This window comes from Artibeus jamaicensis, unplaced genomic scaffold, assembly GCF_021234435.1.
Source record: "Artibeus jamaicensis isolate MK-2021 breed Jamaican fruit bat unplaced genomic scaffold, CSHL_Jam_final scaffold_537, whole genome shotgun sequence".
Taxonomy (NCBI): Eukaryota; Metazoa; Chordata; class Mammalia; order Chiroptera; family Phyllostomidae; genus Artibeus; species Artibeus jamaicensis.
This window is the reverse complement of record NW_026522047.1, coordinates 29658534-29679965: the sequence shown is the minus strand read 5'-3', so window position 1 is coordinate 29679965 and position 21432 is coordinate 29658534. Positions and strand designations below refer to the sequence as shown.

At 36.7% G+C, this 21432-nt stretch overlaps 1 protein-coding gene across 8 annotated transcripts in view; it reads left to right on the top strand.

The window, feature by feature from the left end:
- Positions 1 to 10396, top strand: part of GUCY1A1 (guanylate cyclase 1 soluble subunit alpha 1) — a 55703-nt gene extending 45307 nt beyond the window's left edge. For all 8 annotated transcript variants that reach the window (XM_037125711.2, XM_037125708.2, XM_037125709.2 and 5 more), the window contains 2 exons: positions 1332 to 1486; positions 4668 to 10396. In XM_037125711.2, the coding sequence (XP_036981606.2) occupies positions 1332 to 1486; positions 4668 to 4869 (357 nt within the window). In that variant the 3' untranslated portion in view covers positions 4870 to 10396. The remainder of the gene's footprint in view (positions 1 to 1331; positions 1487 to 4667) is intronic.
- The last annotated feature ends 11036 nt before the right edge of the window (positions 10397 to 21432 follow it).

The following is a 21432-nucleotide window of genomic DNA, read 5'->3' as shown; positions in this document are numbered from 1 at the left end:
CGTGAGAGGCAATGAATCCGTGTTTCTCTCACAGGGGTGTTGCTCTCCCTTTCCGTCTCCCTCCCTCCCCCGTCTCTTAAAATAAATAAATAAAATATTTTTAAAAAGAAATCAGCTATAAAATGAGGCAGGACTTGAGTCTCCTAAATTCCAAATTATATCTAAGTTAAGTGAGTACTTGGCCTTTGCTTAAAAGGGCCAAGTTTTTAAGTAAGTTTTATTAGATAAAACTTACTTAAATAAGTTTTATCTAATAAAACTTATTTTTTAATTGTCAACTGAACATGCAACTTGACAATTATGAACATGGCATTTGATTGTCATTTACAATATCTCTATGTTAACTTGCTTTGTTGTTAGCAGTACTTTAAGATTTTGTGCACTCTCTAAGGTCATCACGTATTCTGATCTTCTAGAAGATCTCGCTTTAAAATATTCTGTTTCAAGAGCTCTCCAAATCACTGGTAACTTCCAGAATTTCTATATTTTTACCCCACCATATTCCAGACTGTATCTTATAACTAGATAAGGGAAGACAACAGTTTTCCATGGGCCCAAATGTTTGAAACTGGACCCATGGAAAACTGGACCCATTATATATATATATATAATTTATATATATATATATATATATATATTTATATATATTCAAATATATATTTTTATATATTCAAATATATATATATTTATATATTCAAATATATATATATTCAAATATATATATATATATATATATATTCACTGTAATCTGGGCCTCAGCAACAACTTCCTGCTTTCTCTGTTATTTTTTTGTTTAAATATTGGAATTCCTTTTCTTTAGCTGTTAGTCATTTCAGTAATGGCGTAGTGTTTGGCATAAAGCTTTTCTGAAGCAATATTCCTAAAGCCACACACTTTTTAGAGTGAGAGCTAGCTTCCTTTGTCCCTCCTGACAGCATTTGGGAAACGACTCCTGCAGCCCAGAAGTTATGTCTGCCTCGCTTCATAAACAGAGCAGGTTCACATAAGCAGCCCGTAGATGCTTTGTCTTGTCTTTGTGGTGACTGCAGTAGACAATGCATGGAAGTTTGTTTCAGATATTGAAGAGAGGTGAAATAAGACTGCCTTGTGTGATAAACCTAAGTGCATAAATAGAGAAGAGTTAAGAGGTGTGGCTGATTCTCCACTGGCCATTCTTGATCAGCTGTGAGGAATAGAGGGAAGCTGGCTTGAGGTTTTGAGGAAGGAGGAACTGGTATGATGAGAGCCATCGGCCCAATAATGTAGACAGGCCATTCAAACAACACTGACAAGTGGAGAGTGCTTTATCGAAGTACTTTTTTTGCTTGCAGATGCGAATTGGACTGCATTCTGGGTCGGTTTTTGCTGGAGTTGTTGGGGTTAAAATGCCCCGTTACTGTCTTTTTGGAAACAATGTCACCTTGGCTAACAAATTTGAGTCCTGCAGTGTGCCACGAAAAATCAACGTCAGCCCAACCACTTACAGGTACTGATTGCACTGACCACTTGAAATCTATTAGTTTACTGCTGTAGTGGGAGCAATGGCATCTAGTCAAGGGGAGGGAGGGAATCTTCTACCTTGTGTGGACGTCTGCACTGGGGCTCTCGCTGCCGTCATTGGATCTGACTGCCATCATGCTTCCACTTACATGGTTTCATTTTTCCAACCTGTTTTTCTCATAAATTTGATCTTTATTTGAAGGTGATTTTAATGAACATTTTTTCACCCCATGACACTCTACTTGTGTTTATCTGTAAGTTTCTTTAAAAGGCTGGGATTTGTATCCAGAAGACATGTCTTACCAGTTCTAAATACAAGGCTGTGGGATCTTGAGCAAAACCCTTAATAAATTCAAGTGATATAAAGGTTGTGATTGTAATGATCACACTTAATAGGAAATGTTGAGCTAATGTGGACAGAAAAATATTTTTTTAATTTATCAATCACCTACAGTTTTATGTAGTTCTATTTACTAAATCCTTACAGATTGATACATTTTTACAATTACTTTTTAAACATTCCAAACATACAGAAAAAAGTCAAAGAAAATATGATACCCATGTAACCAATCTAATATTTAATAAATCTCAACATTTTGACGTATTTGTTTCAGATCCCTGTTTCATAAAAGAAATACAATATCACAGTCCCCAGGTCCCTGTTTTCTGGCTGACACACTGGACTCTATATCCCTTAAGATTTGCAGGAAAATCTGGGAACATGAACTGCCTGAGGACAGGCAGGCTCTGAAGAGAGAGGGAGGAAGGCACTGAGTAGAGATACAACGTATGTCGCTGCTGTTTACCAGGAAGGAACATGGGCAGAGAGAAGCCAGTAGCATAACTCTCTTCATTTAGGTTCCTCCACATAAAGAAGTAAAGTCAGAGAAAAATAGGTTTGCATTCAGCCTGTTCATATCCTTTTATGATTTGCTTGGGATCCACTCAGAATTATGTTTCTGAGGCATTTTTTCTTGATGAAATATCAATCTAATTCATCCGTTCAAACTATTTCTCATGCAGTGGTGTGCTGATAAACCAGTTTAGAGGAGTGAAAGGGAGAATCTGTGATTTCTAGCATTTACCAATGTCTGTGGCATAATACTCCCACCATGGCAGGTTTCATTCCATCGATAGCTTGCAAAATTCCTGAATGTTTTCACAGTTTGCTCTTACAAACCAGTACAAACCAGAACAAGCATGTCACTATATAATATTGAATATTTATTCTGGAGTATGAATCAGCCAGAATCTACCTTCTACCTCCCTGTTCGGGTGCCAGATGTGGCGGACTCCAGCCAGCAGAGTCTGCCTGTTGTGGCTGACGACGAGAATAAATGCACAGGTCACAGCGGTCCTGTGGAGAAAAAGGGAACAGGCATGGCTGCTCTCTCAAGGGCAGAGCGCATCGACCCTTGCTTAGACAAGCTTTTATTGTTTTCCTCAGGTCTTACATCAGAGAAAGACTTATTATCTACTACATAGAGTGTTATTGTCTACATTTTAGGTACAATCAAGGAAATAAAAATAGCATGCAGAGGGGAATGGCAATGAGCTCATTAGCTCTATCCTTAGGAAAATTCACGTAGGCTTTGGAAATTACTTTGAGGATAGACAAGGTACATTTGTTGTTCCAGACCAGGGTGATGGAGTTTTAGCCAGAGCAAGCCATAGCAATCTGTATGCATTTTCTAGGCCTGATTCCCACGGGAAAACTCGGTTTGAAGGTCTGGCTCCTGCCCACTGCTTCGCTTCTGTAGGTTTTCCATACAGAGCTGAGTCACATTTGCCAGGCCAAGACAAACCGGTCCCCTACAATATGATATCCACTGATGCGTATTCTTATGTCATTGACCTATTTAACTTTCACAACTGTCCTTGACATGCATACTACTGTCCCATTTTTCAAAGTTAGAAGCTGACATCTTTGTTGTACTTCAAAATTAAATCTACCAGAGTTTGAAACTTATACTTTTGCTATGGGATTCTGTAGCTTTTCATTATGTATTACCAAATCCTGTGCCTATAAATAACAGGCCTCAGGAAATATTTATGAATTTCTAATGGAATCATCATTTTCATTGGTTTTATTATTTTGCAGATTACATATTTATCAGTGCACTAATAGAAATCAGTGAATAGAATGCTCACATGTATTCTACCTCAGATCTATCATTGTTAGGCCTAGATTTCTACCCAGTTGGTTTTTTCAGTATTTGGAAGAGTGTCAGAGTTCCAAATTCTAATGCAGCACCAACATTCTATTTCATTTAGATAGGACATTGCAGACTGGTGAGTAAGGCTCTGGTCTGGTTGGGCAAATGTCAGGAGTGGTTTTCTGTAAAAGTTGGTTTAGATCCCAGAACTATTCAACATTTTTCATCTATGGCCTAAATAATAGATTAGAGTGATACTTATTAAGTTTGCCTTGAATAGAAAGCTAGGAAAATAAATGGGAAAAGCCAGTGACTGAATCAGTAGGATCAGGAATTCAAAATGAGTTTAGCATAATGGATAGATAGTTAGTAGTAAAATTTTTAAAAATTGGGTAGAACAAATGAATTTAAGAAGGAAATACATGATAAACACCAGATAGAAAGTAGAGTGTCAATATGTAAAATTAAATCTTATTTTAATCTTACTAACCATGAATTGATAAAAATTCTGCTGAGTAATAAAAGTTTAAATATATATATATGTGTGTGTGTGTATTTAAATATATATGTGTGTGTGTGTGTGTGTATATGTGTGTATATGGATATAGCTTATGTAGAACTTTCCCTTCAAAGTTTTTTGTCCATTATCATTTCTCAGTAACATTTACAAAATGACTAAATCAGTAAATGGGCAATGCTTTAACTTGTCCAATCTTTTAACTTTGGAAGGAAGACTTATCTATAACATTATATTTATGGGTTTATTTATTTTTTTTTTGCTTTTATTAGACCTTTAGATTATTTTGGTCTTTATTTCCCAACTACTGTGAATTTATTTTCCATTGTACTTCTTCTGTTTGTTAACATCATAAGGAGATTTCTGTCCATCACAGTGAGTGGCAGGTTTATTAATATTTTAAAGAATATTCATTTAGTTCTGTTGTCTTTTTTGAGTAGACAATTATGTAAGCATTAAATCTTAATGGTTATATTTTTATTTTAATCTTTCAGATTACTCAAAGACTGTCCTGGTTTTGTGTTTACCCCTCGATCAAGGGAGGAACTTCCACCAAATTTCCCCAGTGAAATTCCTGGAATCTGTCATTTTCTAGAAGCGTATCAACAAGGAACAAATTCAAAACCATGGTTCCAAAAGAAAGATGTTGAAGATGGCAATGCCAATTTTTTAGGCAAAGCATCGGGAATAGATTAACAAAATATATGCCTGATGTTAGCCGTTGGGGATTGACTCCTTCAAGCATTTGTGGAATCTCTGAAAGCACTTTAGGATGCAGATGGTTAAAAAGCAGTATTAAAATTTCAGGAGCAGAGTCATGATCTACTCTTTCTTCCATTCAACATGACAAAAAATGTATGCACTTCAATACTTCAGCTCTTCCGTGAAAATAAAAACATAACCTCGAGAAGTAACTTTGGGAGGGATATTTTTGTTATATAACATTCACTTATTATCTGTACTTAAAATTTAGCACATTGTACCTATATCAAGTAATTGTAATAACCTGTACAATGTGATGGAGTCACTTGTATTCTTTGTCCTGGTAGAATGCCAACTGTGTCTGTGATAGTGTTGCCTTAAAAAAGCTTTCAAATAGAAATGATAGTCTTTGATGCCATAAGCTCTTTGGACCTTTAAACTCTGAATTTTATTATACTTTCACATGTAATTGTTTAGCATTCATAAAATAGATTGAGGTTTTTTTCTCTTGCACTTTTCTTTTTTCTATTTTTAAGAAAATAAGCAATTAAGGGTTAGATGCAATATGAATATAAAATAGATCTTCTGTAAATATCAAAGATTGTTTTATAAACATATTCTCCATAACATAATGTGTCATTAACAATAAATATTTCCTTTTATTTGCATTTTTATTCAACATATAGTAAAGATTTTTTCATTGTTATTAGCAATTTAGTTCCTATTCATTTATGTCTTATAGTATTTAGAATAAAAGAGAATTAAGCCTATGTTAAAATGCAATGATATCATTTTGATTTATTTTAATCAGAAGCAACATGGGAGTAAAGTAAGCATTTGGGGAACATATAATAAAGTACAGAAATAAAATATTTACACACAGAGAGTAATTTGGGTCTACTTCAGCAGATATAGTCTACTGCCATGCTGAGCTACATGAAATTCCAGTAAGAAAACCCAAATTCAGAATTGGAAAATAAAAATTGTTCTTTTTTTTGTAAGAGTGAATTTTTCAAGTATTTGTATTGAATACTTTAGTGTGCGTATATTTTCTGAAAACCACTAGGGGGGTTGTCTTACTAAATACACACTTATGAATTTTTTTTATTCTAGTTGAAATATCTCAATGATACTGCTTGAAGAAAATGTTAGTGTCATTGAAGAAAATTATGCTGTGATTTTATTATGAAAAATTTTAAACATTTTTCTGGAGCTGGAACTTTAACTTTTAATAATGTTAGTCTAATATATCTGGTTACCTAAACCTAAGTAAGGATTTGATTTTAAAAGAGCTCAACTTCGAAGCAAGAGAAAGATGAACATTATAATTTTTAAGTTAGTATTAGTAGAGCCATAGATACACTGAAATTTTATTTGGAATTCTAAGAAATAACTCAGTTTGAAATTTCTCTAAAGATCTCTAGTAGTTCCCAGGCTACCCCATGGTGATCTCAGGAATAAAAGTAATTACTAATTGGCCTCTAATATCCTACCTGTACCACTATAGATATAACAATGATTATTACTAAGTTCCCCAATTTCTTGAAGGACTGAATATGTCTCCTTAAATACCAATCCTATTGTTGGAAAATATCATAGGTATTGGGAATATATAGTTCTGTGAAGTTCAGAAAAATACTTAAAAGGAAAACAAAGACAAATACATTTTTCTTTCTGTAACTGAACACCTATCATAGGGAAAATAACAGAAGTTAAAGAAAATTTAAAAGCATAAAATCAAATGTCTCCTTTACAGAAATATTTAGCAGATCCCAATTTCATAATAACTTGTTTTCTTATTTAAATTGTTTTTCCTGAGAATTCCACAAGCTGTTTCTCCTATTCTGATTTTGTTTTCATTCATGGCTTCTTGCCCCATTATTTTGTGTCCAGTTTGCAAAATAAATTTGCTCTCTATAGCTATTTCTCAAGCAAGAATAGAGTTCCACTGACATTTTCTAAAGATGTTTGCATTAAGAAGCAAAGAGAAATACAGAATTAAAAAGTCTCTTTCCATTTTTTCCTCGTGGTTTTATTTCCACCTAAACTTTATAAGAGAAGGCAGAGTTTCAACCTCAATGAATAGGTTCACTTACTCATTCCCATTTACATAATCATCATTTCTTGAATGACTCCCATATACTAGAAATAATGCTGTTTTTGGAATTCAGAGATAAAGTATGGTCCATTCTAACAAGAAAGGAAAATGAAAAATGAACATAAGATAATTTCAAAATTCTCTGGGAACACAAAGTAGGAGACCTGTGCTTGGAGAAGTAAGTGTCTTGGTCTTAGAGGAGTTCATGAGGCAGAGAGGGAAGGACTTGGTCCAGGCGAGTATAATAGTACACACAAAGTAATGCAGTCTTGGAGATGCCTAGGTATCCTGGGTAGCATGTTGCCTGGGATGAGTTGGAGGTGAGGGAAATAAGCTTAGAAAGTCTATTTAGATGCAATTCATGAAGAAGGCTGTTGTTTACATTAAGGTGTGTGATTTTGATGATGATGATGGTTAATTGTCATTATTAATTTTCATGGAGCCTTTTGTTCAAAACAAATCTTACAAACCAACAAACACAAAAAGAAGCAAAACAAAAAAAGCAGACCATTGTTTTCTGCCTCTCTCCCCAACAGTTTTTAAAACTAGTAGGCAAGGGAAACAGCAAATGCTAAAGGAAGAAATGGGTGGTCATATGTGTGCTTTTGAAAGGCAGTGTCAGAAACAGCATGGAGAGATGTGCATGTTGACTTGCACAGATGACCAAATTGACCTTCTTCTGTGTCTCAGAAGAAAATGAGTCATGCTGTATCCTGGGTGTTTTTACCAGAAGTATGAACGTAATTGTGGCATTGGAATTTCATATTACTCTCTAGGTCATTAGTTCTTCAGATCCTTTGTTGGGAAGGAGGGAAGAGTGGCTTCAGCATTTTGCTAACCTTTCCTTCAAATTCTCTGTGATATTACCAGTCACACCAAGGCAAGACCCTTCCAGGCCTGTCCTAGGATGGAAAAGGGGCAGAGGGCAAGCAAGTGCGACAGCCTGCCTGTTTCAAATAGCCCTGGGCATAGACTTGGCACCCTGAGATTCCCCAGCTGGGAAAGTGCCCACATAGAGCTTCACATACAAAGCCTGTAGGGAGTCTAGGGCCATACAAAGCTTGAAAATCACATTCAATTCCCTGTTAAAGCAACAGTTAATAGTCTCAAAGAGAACAAGTTAACAAATTATTATAGTAGTTTGAAGGCTATGGATTTTACCTGGAGAAATTAATTAGTGAAAAGCAATCTTTTTGATCCATATTGTTGGGGTGGCTGGCTAAATCACTACCCTTCACTGAACACTGAAATACAAAGTTTGTTTTGCCTGCTTGTGCACTTTGGTGCTGCGTCACTCTTAAATGGCTGTACTCACACAGTTAAATAAAGGCAGATTTAAAGGGTGGAAAGATGGGGGATATGACTGGATGGGTGGGAGGCGAGTCACCAGAGGGGTTGCAATTCCGGTAAAGGAGAACTAGTCTCCTGCAAAACAAAAACTCAGTCCAGGTTACAGAAACTCAATGCAGATGATAGAAAATGCAATTCCCTTTTCTAATCATAGGCTAAAAGCAGGGACAGCTTGCTTTATTAAGCAGAAAACACCCAAATGCAACTTTAAACCAAGGTTTACAGTGTTGTATGTTCTTTGTTGGGATTCTCCTCAAATCCTGAGAAATCTTGGTGTCTTGCAGTGAGAAGTGGAAGAATCACTCCTGTTGTGAAAGCCAGGAGCTTGGGAAGCATGACGTTTACTCCTTTGTGGTCTTTGTGGCCTTGAGCTTTCTTCTTTCTGCATGTTTGCTTCCAGATGTTTGGTATAGTGAGACTCCCTTTTAAATACTTCGTTTATTACGTTGATGATGTGTACTCTTTCGGTATTCTTCCTTTAAGCCACATCAGACATTTTGCATTTGACTTTATTGCCATCTTTATTTATCTTTTTCACACAAACTATTTCCTTATTTTTTCACCCCAATTATTTCTTTGCTTTCTTCTTCATGTTCCTTTCATTCCTTATTCAGTACATGCCCCCCATAGCAAAACCTTCATAAATGCATAGATTCTATTGTTTTTAAGTAAAGGGGAAATAGTGATCTTCTAAAGGCCAGGCTTCTTTCATCATCAGTATAGATTATTTTGATCATCGCATACTTAGTTTTAAAAAACTGTTAATATTTTAGATTTAAACACTGGGATAGAAATGAGGACAGAGTATAAATGTTCTAGGACTTAATTTTAGACATTTCTGGTAGAAGAGTTTGGAAAAGTTTGTGCTGCCTCTCAATCATTTAATGGCACAATATTAAATTGCCGATACACCTAACTATTTGTGGAAACTGCTTGCAATGAACTGCCTTCTTCCCTAGATAACTTGTATCTTGCAAAACTGAAGCAAATAAAAATATATCAATATGTGAAAATTTACTGTTCCTTTACCTCTGGCCACATGTAAATTAAAGATGCCCTGCAAAATCTTATAACAGAAATTATATCCACTAAAGTGCTGGTCTCCAGCTTTTTGGACTTCTGCAACTATGAATAAAATATTTTAGTACACCAACAATGTATTTTAAATACAAAAAATAAGTATCATATAAATAGTATTAATGCTTAGGATTAACAAATATAATATGCTATTTTCAAGCCTATATACTACAATACAGTTATAAAACTTTTTTGTTTATGAGTGTGAATATAAATAGAAATTTTAGTATTTTCTTCTCTTACCCCAGCCTATCATCCTTATATTTTACTTTGGAAACTGCTGCAGTTGGCTGGTGGATCTTCACTTTGATTGAGCCATATCACTTTGAGAAGGTGGATAAAAGTCATAGAACATCAGCTCTCCCAAAATATGCGGATGATCTCCTAGCCCAAGATTTATATATACTTCAGAGGTTTGGGAACTTCCTGGAGTCCACCCCACTGAGGTAGCATAGATTCCGAAAGAACATAGAGGGGAAAAGAGTAAATAATCTTCAAAAAGAGAAGACAATGAATAACTGGGAAAGGTCTGACTTTTGGGTTAAATGGGCCACTTTTAATTTTTGAGTAATAAAGGAAATATGTGCACTTTATGTTTGTTGTTTTTTTGTGTGTGAAATGATTCATGGGCCTTCACATATAGGTAACTACATGTTTTTCTTTTGTTGTTTTTTTTTCCAGCAAACATTTGACATATCTTTCAACATATTTTTCTCTAGCTTCTGGTAAATGTGTGCTGCTAACAATACTCCCCTTTTATCCCCTAATTTAAGTACTTCTTTTTATTTTTCTCTACGTGAAAGAGGATACCTATTGGACTTTGCATTGAAAACCTTCTTGATGCTAACAATACTCTTTTTATTATAACTTTCATTGTTGCTTTAAATAATATGTTTATTTTGAGTTCTGCTTCTGGCAGCATTGCAAAGTTTATTAAAAAGTTATCCTGTGTCTCTGAAGCTCGTTAGATATTGATGCTGCTACATAAATATTGTAACAAAAGTGTTTAAATAAAAAGCTTCTTAAAAATAAAATGAGTTCTATTTAAAAGAAAAATGAACCATTTGATTGAATAAAAATAATTTTTTCCAAAACATACAGATGCATTTGTTCTGAAGTAAGTTTTGCTGCTACAGAGAGAGGAAACCTCTGACACAATAGTGTGGAAACCCAGGGCCAACAACCATTGTTTCAGGCTTTTGCTATGTACAGCTCAACCTATATTTAAAAAATTGTTAAATAAGGTACTAATGTAACCAAAATTAATTTCTTTAGGCATGTAAAGCTTCAATTTCCAACAAAACTCATATTCAGATTTTTCAAATCACACATAAAATCAAAAGTGAAATACAGCCCCCTAAATTTAAGAATAAAACAGGCTCTGGCTGGCGTGGCTAAATGGATGAACACTGGCCTGTGAAGCAAAGGGTTGCTGGTTCGATTCCCAGTCAGCACTTGCCTGGGTTGCAGGGCAGGTCCCCAGTAGGGGGTGCATGAGAGGCAACCACACATTGATGCTTCTTTCCCTCTCTTTCTCCCTTCCTTCCCCTCTGTATAAAAGTAAATAAAATAAAATCTTTAAAAAAAGAATAAAACAAGACTCTCCTTGTACAAGTGTAACTGTTAGTGGCACAAGCTTTAGAGTCAGTTTATCTTGTTCTCAGTCTGTTGGAAGACAATTTTTCATCTCTTACAGTTTTGTAAAGAAACAGGAGTACTGACTGCCTTTGACCTACACTCTATTTTAAAGGATGTTTGTAGTGGAAAAAGCCTTAGAAAATACTACCTCCCTGCAGAGCAAAGAGCAGGCAGGCTTACTGCCCACTGTATTCCTAAATTTGAGGCTTCTCTCCTCTACTGCAACCCACTGTGTGTGCAGGGCTCAACTGATTCTCTTCATATTGTCCTGTGAAAATCGGGGCCCACGGGACCAATGTAAAATAAGGCTGATGCTTTCTTTCCTATTTCCTATGATACTATTCTGAGTAACAGTCTTTTGTCTCTGACCCAGGAAACTTGTGTCTTCTGCTAGCATCTATGAAACCATGACAGTTTTACTTGTTAACTTGCAAGTAGAGTAAAATCTCAGACTCTTCATAGTAATTCATAGTTATCAACAGTTTTGGCATGAGGATGGGAGACCGACAGAAACATGACTTCCTGGAAGAGAAAAGATAGGCGTCTTGTGGGCTGGTTAACAGGAATGGAGGGAAGAGCCCGTGGGAATCAACAGCAAACATGGTGACTGAATTGTGTGTCCCATAGGCTGACAAATGGTCCACCATTTTATTATGTGTTAATAAGGAAAAATTAGGGAGGGAGTAGCATGCCGACTGTCAGTAATGAGGCTCAAAGTTGCTGCCTTAACAGTGGCTTGGTTGTGGCTAACATTTCTTTGGGTGAAAAGACTTCACTCAAGCTGCCAGCCTCAAGTATACCTCATTGTCGTAACTCATACAAAGAATAGTCCTGGGATAAAATGAGGTTCTGACCCACTTTAGGCAAGAGTTACAGAAGTGTACATTTACCATCAATGCACAGAAAGGAAATCATCATGCCCTATGAGCAGAAACCAAGTGAATAGTTAGAACTTTGGCTAGACCACTTGGGAGATGAGGATGCCAGAATCATAAAGTTTGCATGAGCGGGGCAGCCTTAAGGCTTAGCTTTTCCTATAGTCTTTCGTGCTAACCTTAGTTAGAGATGACAATCTTGGAATTTTTTTCAGTAATCCTTGCTGCCATAAGGGAGTTTTTTTTTTTTCAGGACATTTCCCTGATACAGGCAAATTTTTATGGAACCATAGACAACACATTACTATGGGATAAACTGTATCACCCCAAAACTTCTATGCTAAAATTCTAGTTCCCAGTACCTCAGAATGTGACCTTATTTGAAAATAGGATTGTAGCAGACATAATTATTTAAGACGAGGTTATACAAAAGTAGATAGATCCCTAATCTAATATGACTGGTATCCTTATTTTTAAAAGGGGAATTCTGAACACAGAAACACACAGAGAGAATGCCATGTGAAGATGACAGTGAAGATTGCGGTAATGCTTATACAAGTCAAGAAATATGAATTATTACCAAGAAACAACCAGAAGCTAGGTGAGAAGATGAGGCAGATTCCATCTCATGACCCCTAAAATAGTGAACCCAACTGACATCTTGATCTTGAATTTCTAGTCTTCTATAATAGGAGACAATAAATTTCTGCTGTCTAAGCCACCCAAATACTTTGTTTCATTATGCAACAGAAATATAAAATTTTGATTTCCTTCTTTCTCCCAACAACCCATCACTCACCACCATGTTCAGATAGGTCCTTATGAACTTTGATTTCCTATGGGGACAAGGAGAACTTGGCTAGCCTTCTTGGTTGGTAGGTGGGCATCTTCTGGATGTGTCCTCACTTAACGGACTCTTTATTTTATAAGGACACTAATCCCATAGTAGGGTCTTACCCTCATAAGCTCATCTAGAACTAATTACCTCTCAAATGCTCTAATTCCTTCTAATACTATCACATTGAAGATTAGATAGAGCTGCAACATATGAATTTTAGGAGGCACAGACTTAGTTCCTGTTAAGTTTTGGGCGAGATCCCAGAATTTGGTTCAGAAAAAATACTCAGCACACAGTTTTGGTATCCTATTGTTGCTGCAACAAAGTACAAGAAACATAATGGCTTAAAAGAACACAAATTAATTAGTTTATAGTTCTAGAGGTCAAAGGTCCTAAAATCAATTGTAGCAGGGCTACATTCCTTCTGGAGGCAGTAGGGAAGAATTATGTATTTTTGACTTATTCCAACATCTACAAGCTTCCTGCATTCTTTGGTTCATGGCCCCTTCCTTATATCACTTCCACCTTTGCTTCCGATGTCACACCTTCTCTGATTTTGATGCTCCTGCCTTTCTCTTTTTTCCTAATTCTATTTTATTGGTTATAATATTGCAGTTGTTCCAATTTTTCTCCCTTTGCTGCCTCCACTCAACAACCCCTACTCCACTCAACAATCCCTGCACCGTTTTTCATGTATGTGGTTCATGCATATGAGTTCTTTGGCTACTCTATTTCCTATGCTGTACTTTACAATACCATGGCCATTCTGTAACTATCTGTTTGTACTTCTTAATCTCCTCGCTTCTTCACCCATTCGCCCCTTCTGGCAACCATCAAAATGCTCTCCATATCCACAATTCTGTTTCTGTTTTCCATGTTTGCTTAGTTTGTTTTTTTTAGATTAAATTTTTGATAATTACTTATTTTTACCATTTTATTTTTTATAGTTTTTATCTTCTGCTTTTACTTATATAAGTCCCTTTAGTATTTAATAAAATAATCCTTTGCTCCCTTTAGTTTTTTCTTGTCTGAGAAGCTCTTTGTCTGACCTTCAATTCTAAGTGATATGTTTCCTGGATAGAACAATCTTGGCTCTAGGTCTCTATTTTTTAGGACTTTGCATACTTCTTGCCAATCCCTTCTAGGCTGCAAGATTCTTTTGAGAAATCAGCTGATAGTCTTATGGGAACACCCCTGTAGTTAACTAACTGCTTTTCTCGTGCTGCTTCTAAGAGTCTCTTTGCTGTGGCTGGTGGGGCTCTGTGGATTGAGTGCCAGCCTGTGAACCAAGGGGTTGCTGGTTCAATTAATCATCAGGGCACATGCATGGGCTGCAGTCCAGGTCCCTATTAGGGAACATGTGTGATACAATCACACATTGATGTTTCTCTCTTTCTCCCTCCCTTACCCTCTCTCTAAAAATAAACAAATAAAATATTTAAAAAATTCTCTCTTTATCTTTAATATTTGGAATTTTAATTATGATGTGTCTTGGAGTAGAACTTTTTGCATTTATCTTGTTTAGGTCTCTGTGCTTCCTGGACTTGCACATCTATTTCCTTCACCAAATTAGGGAAGTTATCTTTCATTATTCTTTCAAATAAATTTCCAAATTTTGCTTTTTCTCTTCTTCTGGCACCCTTACAATGTGAATGTTGGACCTCTTGAAGTTGTCCCAGAGGCTGCTTACACTATCTTCATTTTTTTAGATTCTTTTTTCTTTTTGTTGTTCTAATTGTTTGTTTTTGCTTCTCTATGGTCCAAATTATTAATTTGATTCTTGGCTTCATCCACTCTACTGTTATTTCCCTGTAAGTTGTTCTTTATTTCAATTAGTGTGTCTTTTGTTTCTGACTGGATGGATCTGTTTTATGCTATTGAGATCCTCAATAAGTTCCTTGAACATCCTTATAATCAGTGTTTTGAGCTCTGCATCTGGTAGATTGCTTATTTCCGCTTCATTTAGCTCTTTTTCTGAAATTTTGATCTGTTCTTTCATTTTGGCTACGTTACTTTGTCTCCTCATTTTGGCAGCCTCACTGTATTTGTTTTTATGTATTAGGGAGAGATGCTATGACTCCCTGTGTTGGTAGTATGGCCTAATGTAGTAGGTGTTCTGTAGGGTTCCGTGGCACAGCCTCCCCTATCCTACAAGCTGGATACTGGAGGTGTCCCTTATATGTAGGCTAAGTACACCTTCCGCTAGTTGAGGCTTGATTGCTATTGGCAGGTCAATGGCAGGAATTTACTTAGGCCAGTCAGCTTCAAGGACTGGCTGTGACCACTGACTACCAAATTCTGCCCTCTGTGGAGGATTAGCTGTGCAGGCACAGGGTGACAGTGCTCCACCGTGGTTTGTAGCTGTCCACTGAGTGCACAGGCCATGAGTTTTCTTGGGAGGTGCTGGCAATGTAAGCCCCCACCTGTGTTCTCAGTGGGGCCAACCTGTGTGAGCTATAAAGCAATCTGAGATGGCTGCTACTTGTACTGGGCTTGGAGACTCCCAGGCAAAGCCAAGCTATAAATCTAGGCTGGCTGCTGCTAGTGCTGGGTCCGCAGACACTTACCAAGGGGTAAAGAGGCTGGGGCTCACTGAGGTCAACCTTTGCTTGTTTGGGAGGTTTTAGGAAGTTGTGAAGCATGAGCCAAGACCAGCCATTCATACAGAAAAGTCATGATTAACAGTTTGGGTGGGCTTGTAAGTTGGGTGAGACGGAGTTTCAGGTGAACTCCAAGGTGGAGCAAACAGTGTTAGCCAGGTTGATGGAGTCTCAGATATATTGCTCACCTGCTGGCTCTGTGGCTCTGTGGCAGGAGGTCTCAGAAGAGGGACCATAGGCTCTGTCTACCTTTCTGTCTGGGAGAGAGCTGTCCCCCAGTTCCCACCTTGATGTCAGATACTTTAGTTTCTCTTTGTATGCCACTGGTGTCTTTTACGCAGCTACCCTGGTGCTAGAGGTCAAAGGGGGTGAATCTGAGTAGGTTCACGAGTACATTCTTTAAGGGGAACTACTTGGGACTCCAGAAGTTTCTCCCACTGACTCAATCCCTGCTGGTTTTTGCAGCCAGAAGTTATGGGGACTTATTTTCCTGCACTGAAACCCTGGGCTGGGGACCCTGGTGTGGGACTGGGACTCCTTGCTCCTTAGATATCCTCCCCAAATTTTATCCAACACACATGGATGTGGGACCAGCCTGTTCCACATCTCCACCCCTCTTACCAGTCCAGATGGAGGTGGTTTCTTTAATTCCGTAGTTGTCAGACCTTCATTCATCTTGATTTGTGATGTTTCTGAGTGATGGTTGTTCTATATTTTAGTTTTAATTTGTGCAAAGAGGCAAGCCCTTTTTACCTATGCCATCATCTTGACCCTGTCCTGCCTCTCTCTTATCAGAAAATCCAAGAGACTCTTTCCATAATAATGATCTTGAGCTAATCACATGTACAAAGCCCCCTTTTCCCAAGTAATATAACATATTCTCGTGTTCTGAGGATTAATACATGGACAACTTGGGATGGTGGTGAAGGGTGGAGGGCAGAGGGCTTATGCTGTGTACACAGCATTCCTAACGTTACATACGTGGGCAGATTCACATCGCAGCTCAGAATTTTCCAACTCAGTTTACTCCACTGTACCATGTTTTTTGTGTGCGTGAGAAAACTCTTGGTTTCATTAAAAGCACTTTTACCAGGGTTAAACTGGAAAAACCACAGATTCCATACCAGACCCAAAAAGTAGGTCTGAGTAGCCTTGGGAATTGTTTGTGGTCTTTTTTATTGGTTTCTTGCCAGGAGTGAAAATGAAAGCAACAGAATACAAAGAAGAAAGAAATAAGGGCAGTCCAGTCAATTGACTGCATATTATTTTGTTAGATAGAAAAGAAAAACATACCCCAGGGTGGTTTGATGTTCATTCACTTAGGATAATAAAATGGAACTAATCTAGAACTGCTTTATTCTGCTGACTTTGGCTCCAGTCTGCAGGGATGGACTGATTAATAAAGGAAGGGATTGGGAAATCGTGGCTTAGATCCTCTGCAGTGTCAGTATGGGATTTAAGCATTATCTTAATTCAAACTCAGTGCCTATGAAAATGGACTGTTTATTATAAACACACTTCTCAGATGGATTATCAAGTTCACATTTAATGAACATTTACCATGTATCAAACACTGTAATATATTCTTTACATATATTATCATATTTTATCTTCATGATTGCTGTATTTTCAAAGGTTTAGAGAGTTTTAGTAACTTGTTCACTGTAGGACTAAAGACAATTGTCTTTATCTCTTTCATGGTATTTTCTCATATGAAAAATCTTCAAATTCACATAATGCAGACAGAAAGTCATATAATAAAGATAGCAAATCCAATGTGGATTAAATTATACTCTATATAAAATACATTCATATAAGTTAACTCACTTGATCCTTACCCAGAGAAGCTATAAAATTACTATTTATAATGTCCTTGTTTTATAGATAAGAAAAATGAAGTTCAGGGGAATCATGTGAGTTCCCTAATTTATATAGCTATCAAGCTGTAGATAACTTTTCTTTTTATTTCTGTCTACTCTATTAGGCATTATAACAACACACACCAACTGTCCAGACACACACACACAGCAAGAATTATATCATAAGGAAAGATCCGTGGGTGTGGAATCAAAGATCTGCAGTAGGGTCACTGAATTGAAGGATTCCCCTTGGAAATGCATGAGGAGTCCTTCCCTTCTCTGGGCCTCAGGTCCTCACATCCAAAATGAGCAAGACACTATCTCCCTCATAAACAATGAGATAATGAAAAGGAGACAAGACATGTGTTTGGTAACTTGCAAAGATTATTTAGAAATAAGGTATTAAAAAACTAAATAGCATGATAATTATTCCAGTGGAATAAATATTGTTTCACACTTTAATCTTTTCAATAGGGTATTGATGCTCCTCAAGCAAAGCATCCTTAAAAGTCTTCCAATCTAGTTAAACGCATTCAGGTCTTTTTGTTTCTATATTTTAGCTTGGTGTTCTTTGTCATGTGGGGGAACTATCAGATGGAGACACTAGAAATCATAGTTTAAGATCATCAAAATGCATTTAAATTAAATTGTGTTAAATATGTATGTAGTGGTGGCTGCGTTCAGTGCAATTGTTTTGTTTCAAGTGTCAGTGAAAGTGAGTAAGATTTTATCACATCAGCACAAATTAATTTCAACTTTTTTTGTTGCCAATAAAGTACCCATTCAGGAACAAAAAAGCTCGTGCTCTATGAAAATGGATTAACAGACAATTTGCTTCCTTTTATTATTTTACTCATGTTTGTTAGAATATGTGTAATATTGTTATATCATTCAGTCAAATTTGGATTTTATTTTCAACAAACAAGAAAAATACAGATCTGAATAAAGAAATAAATTTAGCCAAGAGATTGTCAGATCGTCACTTGTCACTCAGTGATTCACATGTGAGTTTTTGGCTTATTTTGTTGCTAATTCTATACAACCAGTAGCAGATGATGTGTAGCCCTTTAAAGTTTATGAGAAGCTTTCAAGCATGTTTTCTCATATAATCTTTCTAGTACCTCAGTTGATGGAAGTGGGCCAGGCAATGTTATCCTCATTATTAAGTGGGGGATTTGATTCGGGTTAACTGGCCAGGCAAGAAAGTGACGAGGCTGATCTAGACCTTCTAATCACCATGGTTCAGCTCCTTTCACTACGCATTTGCTGCCAGTAGAGGTACATATTACATCTCTATAAGGTAGACACAGGAGTTTTGTCATGTTAATGGTTGATTCTCTCAGCACAGCAAAACAACCTCGAAAATAAATTAGCTAATAGTTTCTGAGTACTTACTTAGCATGTGACAATTTACTGCTCTTTGCATCATACTTGCATTAAACTGTTTACTGTTCGCAATAAACCTGTGAGGTAGGTAATATTTTAAATCTTCCCAATACTGGAGTGTATTGACCTGTTATTTCCCCCATTTTATAAGTGAGGCAAGTGTAGTTCAAAGAAATTAAGTAACTGCCTCCATGTTTAACCTTTACAAAATGGTGAAAACCAGGCAAGCTGACTACCTGCTACACTGTACTGTCCCCATTGCTAACTTCCTTCTTTGCCTTTTCAACCAAGAAAGGATAAAAAGAGAAGGAACCAAACATTTGAATTAATGGCGCTCAATCTCTCCTATTTCCTTCTGTATCAGTAATATTCAGTATGTAATTGCACAGAGACTACAAAAGAGCAGCACTCTAACTTGGTATCTAGAGCCTTTTAAGACCTGTGGGCTGTTTCGAACCAGACACGTGTAGCTCGTGTGCTGGATTCCACCTTCTGCTGGTGAGGCTGTAAGAGAGCACACTCTCTTTAGTAAGCTAAGTTAGCTCTGGTTCGATGGGAATCTTAAAATCTTCCAGGGCATCTGAGGATAATAATACGTTACTTTACTGTTACTATTTCTTGGCTAAGATGTCAATTTCTCATTGTTTCCCGACAAAGCAAAATGCATAAGAGGTTTCCTGATATAGGTAAAGAAAGTTTCACTATGTGACCTTTCAAATACCTTTCAGTGCTCAAAATAGATGAATCTTTGACGTGTTCGTGGTGGATCTATCCTTACAAAAAACCTGATTGTCTCTCACAGCCATATAAACGTGTGGGCTGTGGCCAGGGTAAGGCCAGTTAGTTCTTCTAATCAATTTGACTTTGGAAGCATAATGTAGTTTCTATAAGTTTTTCTCAAAAATTTTTTTTATTTAATTACAAATATTTCAGTATAATATGACGATGACTTAATTTACTTTAATGTTTATAATGATAACACCCATACTAAGCATTATCCTGCATTCTCTTCAATTTCTTTCCATTTACTTACAGAGTTCAAACATTATACACACATATATGTGAGAAAACCATATGTGCATGTTTTCTATATAGAGAGGAAAAAATATATATGTTTGACTATGTGTGATTGGATTGTTTGTTTAAAAGTTCTGATGGCAATAAATTTTCAAATAATTTGCTATAGAAGGAGTTACTTTAAAAAGTCCTTCATTTGATATTCAATATCTATACCTTTTTCACGTGACTAAACTTAGAGTTAATTTGCAAATTAAAAGAATATCCGAATGCCATCTGTTTTATCAAATACTTTTTTTATTGATTCAGAACAACGTCACATAATGTGTCATTTATTTTTTTAAAGATTTTATTGCTTTATTTTTAGAGAGAGGAGAAGGGAGAGAGACATACAGGGATAGAAAGAGGGATCGAATCAGGAACCAGGCCAGCAACCCAGGCATGTGCCCCAACTAGGGATTGAACTGGCAGGCATTCAATTGACAGGACAACATCCAACCAACCAAATCACACCATCAAGGCACTTAGAATGTACTTTTTACTTTGCTTGTAAGCATGCTGAGTTCCTTGCTTTAAGTACTGAGTGATTGTATTAACAAAAATAGTGAGAGGTTTGATGCTTGTGGTTCTCTCCAATACTAGCAGCAGAGGGTTCATGGAGAAACAATTATTGGGCTCTGAGCCATGCATATTAAAGAAGCATATGAATATAATGCAAATCGCTGCATAAGTAATTGTTGAAATTAACAAACACCCTGCTCCACAGTAACATCCAAAAATAGAAGTCTTGATTCCATGGTAGAAAAACTGGCCAAACACCAACACTTTCACAGACCTAAGAACATTTCCCAAAACGTATTCTTTATCCTCAACATACAGTTTGTTATTTCCACATCATTAGAAAAGCCTTGAAAATATTTAATACATCTAATACTTCACTTGGCCATCTACTATATTTTTATTAGCTGAAAATGTGAGCCATTTCAGCTTACACTTCTGACAACCATGTACCACCTTTTGATTTATGTACTATTTATGTATTGGACTGATCTTCAAATAGCACTGACTTTATGGCTGGCTAAGCCATACCCTAAGCTTCCGCTTTGCCTCCCTAATTGACTCTCTTCAGGTTGGGCCGTACAGAGGAGGGCGATGTATTGCTTCTGAGAATATGGCATAACTTACTTGTAGCCTGTTTTCTCTGCTCCTTTGTGAGCAGTAAGGACAATGGGTAAGGAGGGCACTTACAGAAACGTAGTGACCTCTTTTGGGTTCTTGAAGGGCGGAGGGATGCCTTCTCTCTCTAATCATCATATCCTTTGTAGTAACTTGTGGGCTGAGCAAAAGTTGGCCATGTTTCAGTGAACATAACTTCCTTGAATCAGAGAGAATGTAAGACAATTAGAAAAAATAGTATACATATTTATGAATGCAAATAGGTATTGGACAAAAAGGTCAATAAGTTCAAACATTCAGTGGACAAAAAGAACAATGAGCATGAAAGTTAGAACTTCAGATAGAGAAAAAGTTGGCAGGGATGCTCATTATTCATTTTCTCTCTATCTCTCCTCATTTTTCATCACCAGAGAGCCATTTTCTCCCCTGTGTTTTACCTATAGAGAGTCTAAAGTAAAGACACCGCAGCTATTCAAAGGAAGATAGGTCAAAATAGGAGAAAAGGTGTTTTTAACAAGTTTAAATATTATTTCATGCAAATAGAAAAAAAATCAAAAGATACAGAAGGTCATAATACGGAACGTAAAAGTCTTGGTCCCTTCAGCTACTGGTTTTAATTACAGACAAAAGACATCTCAAACAT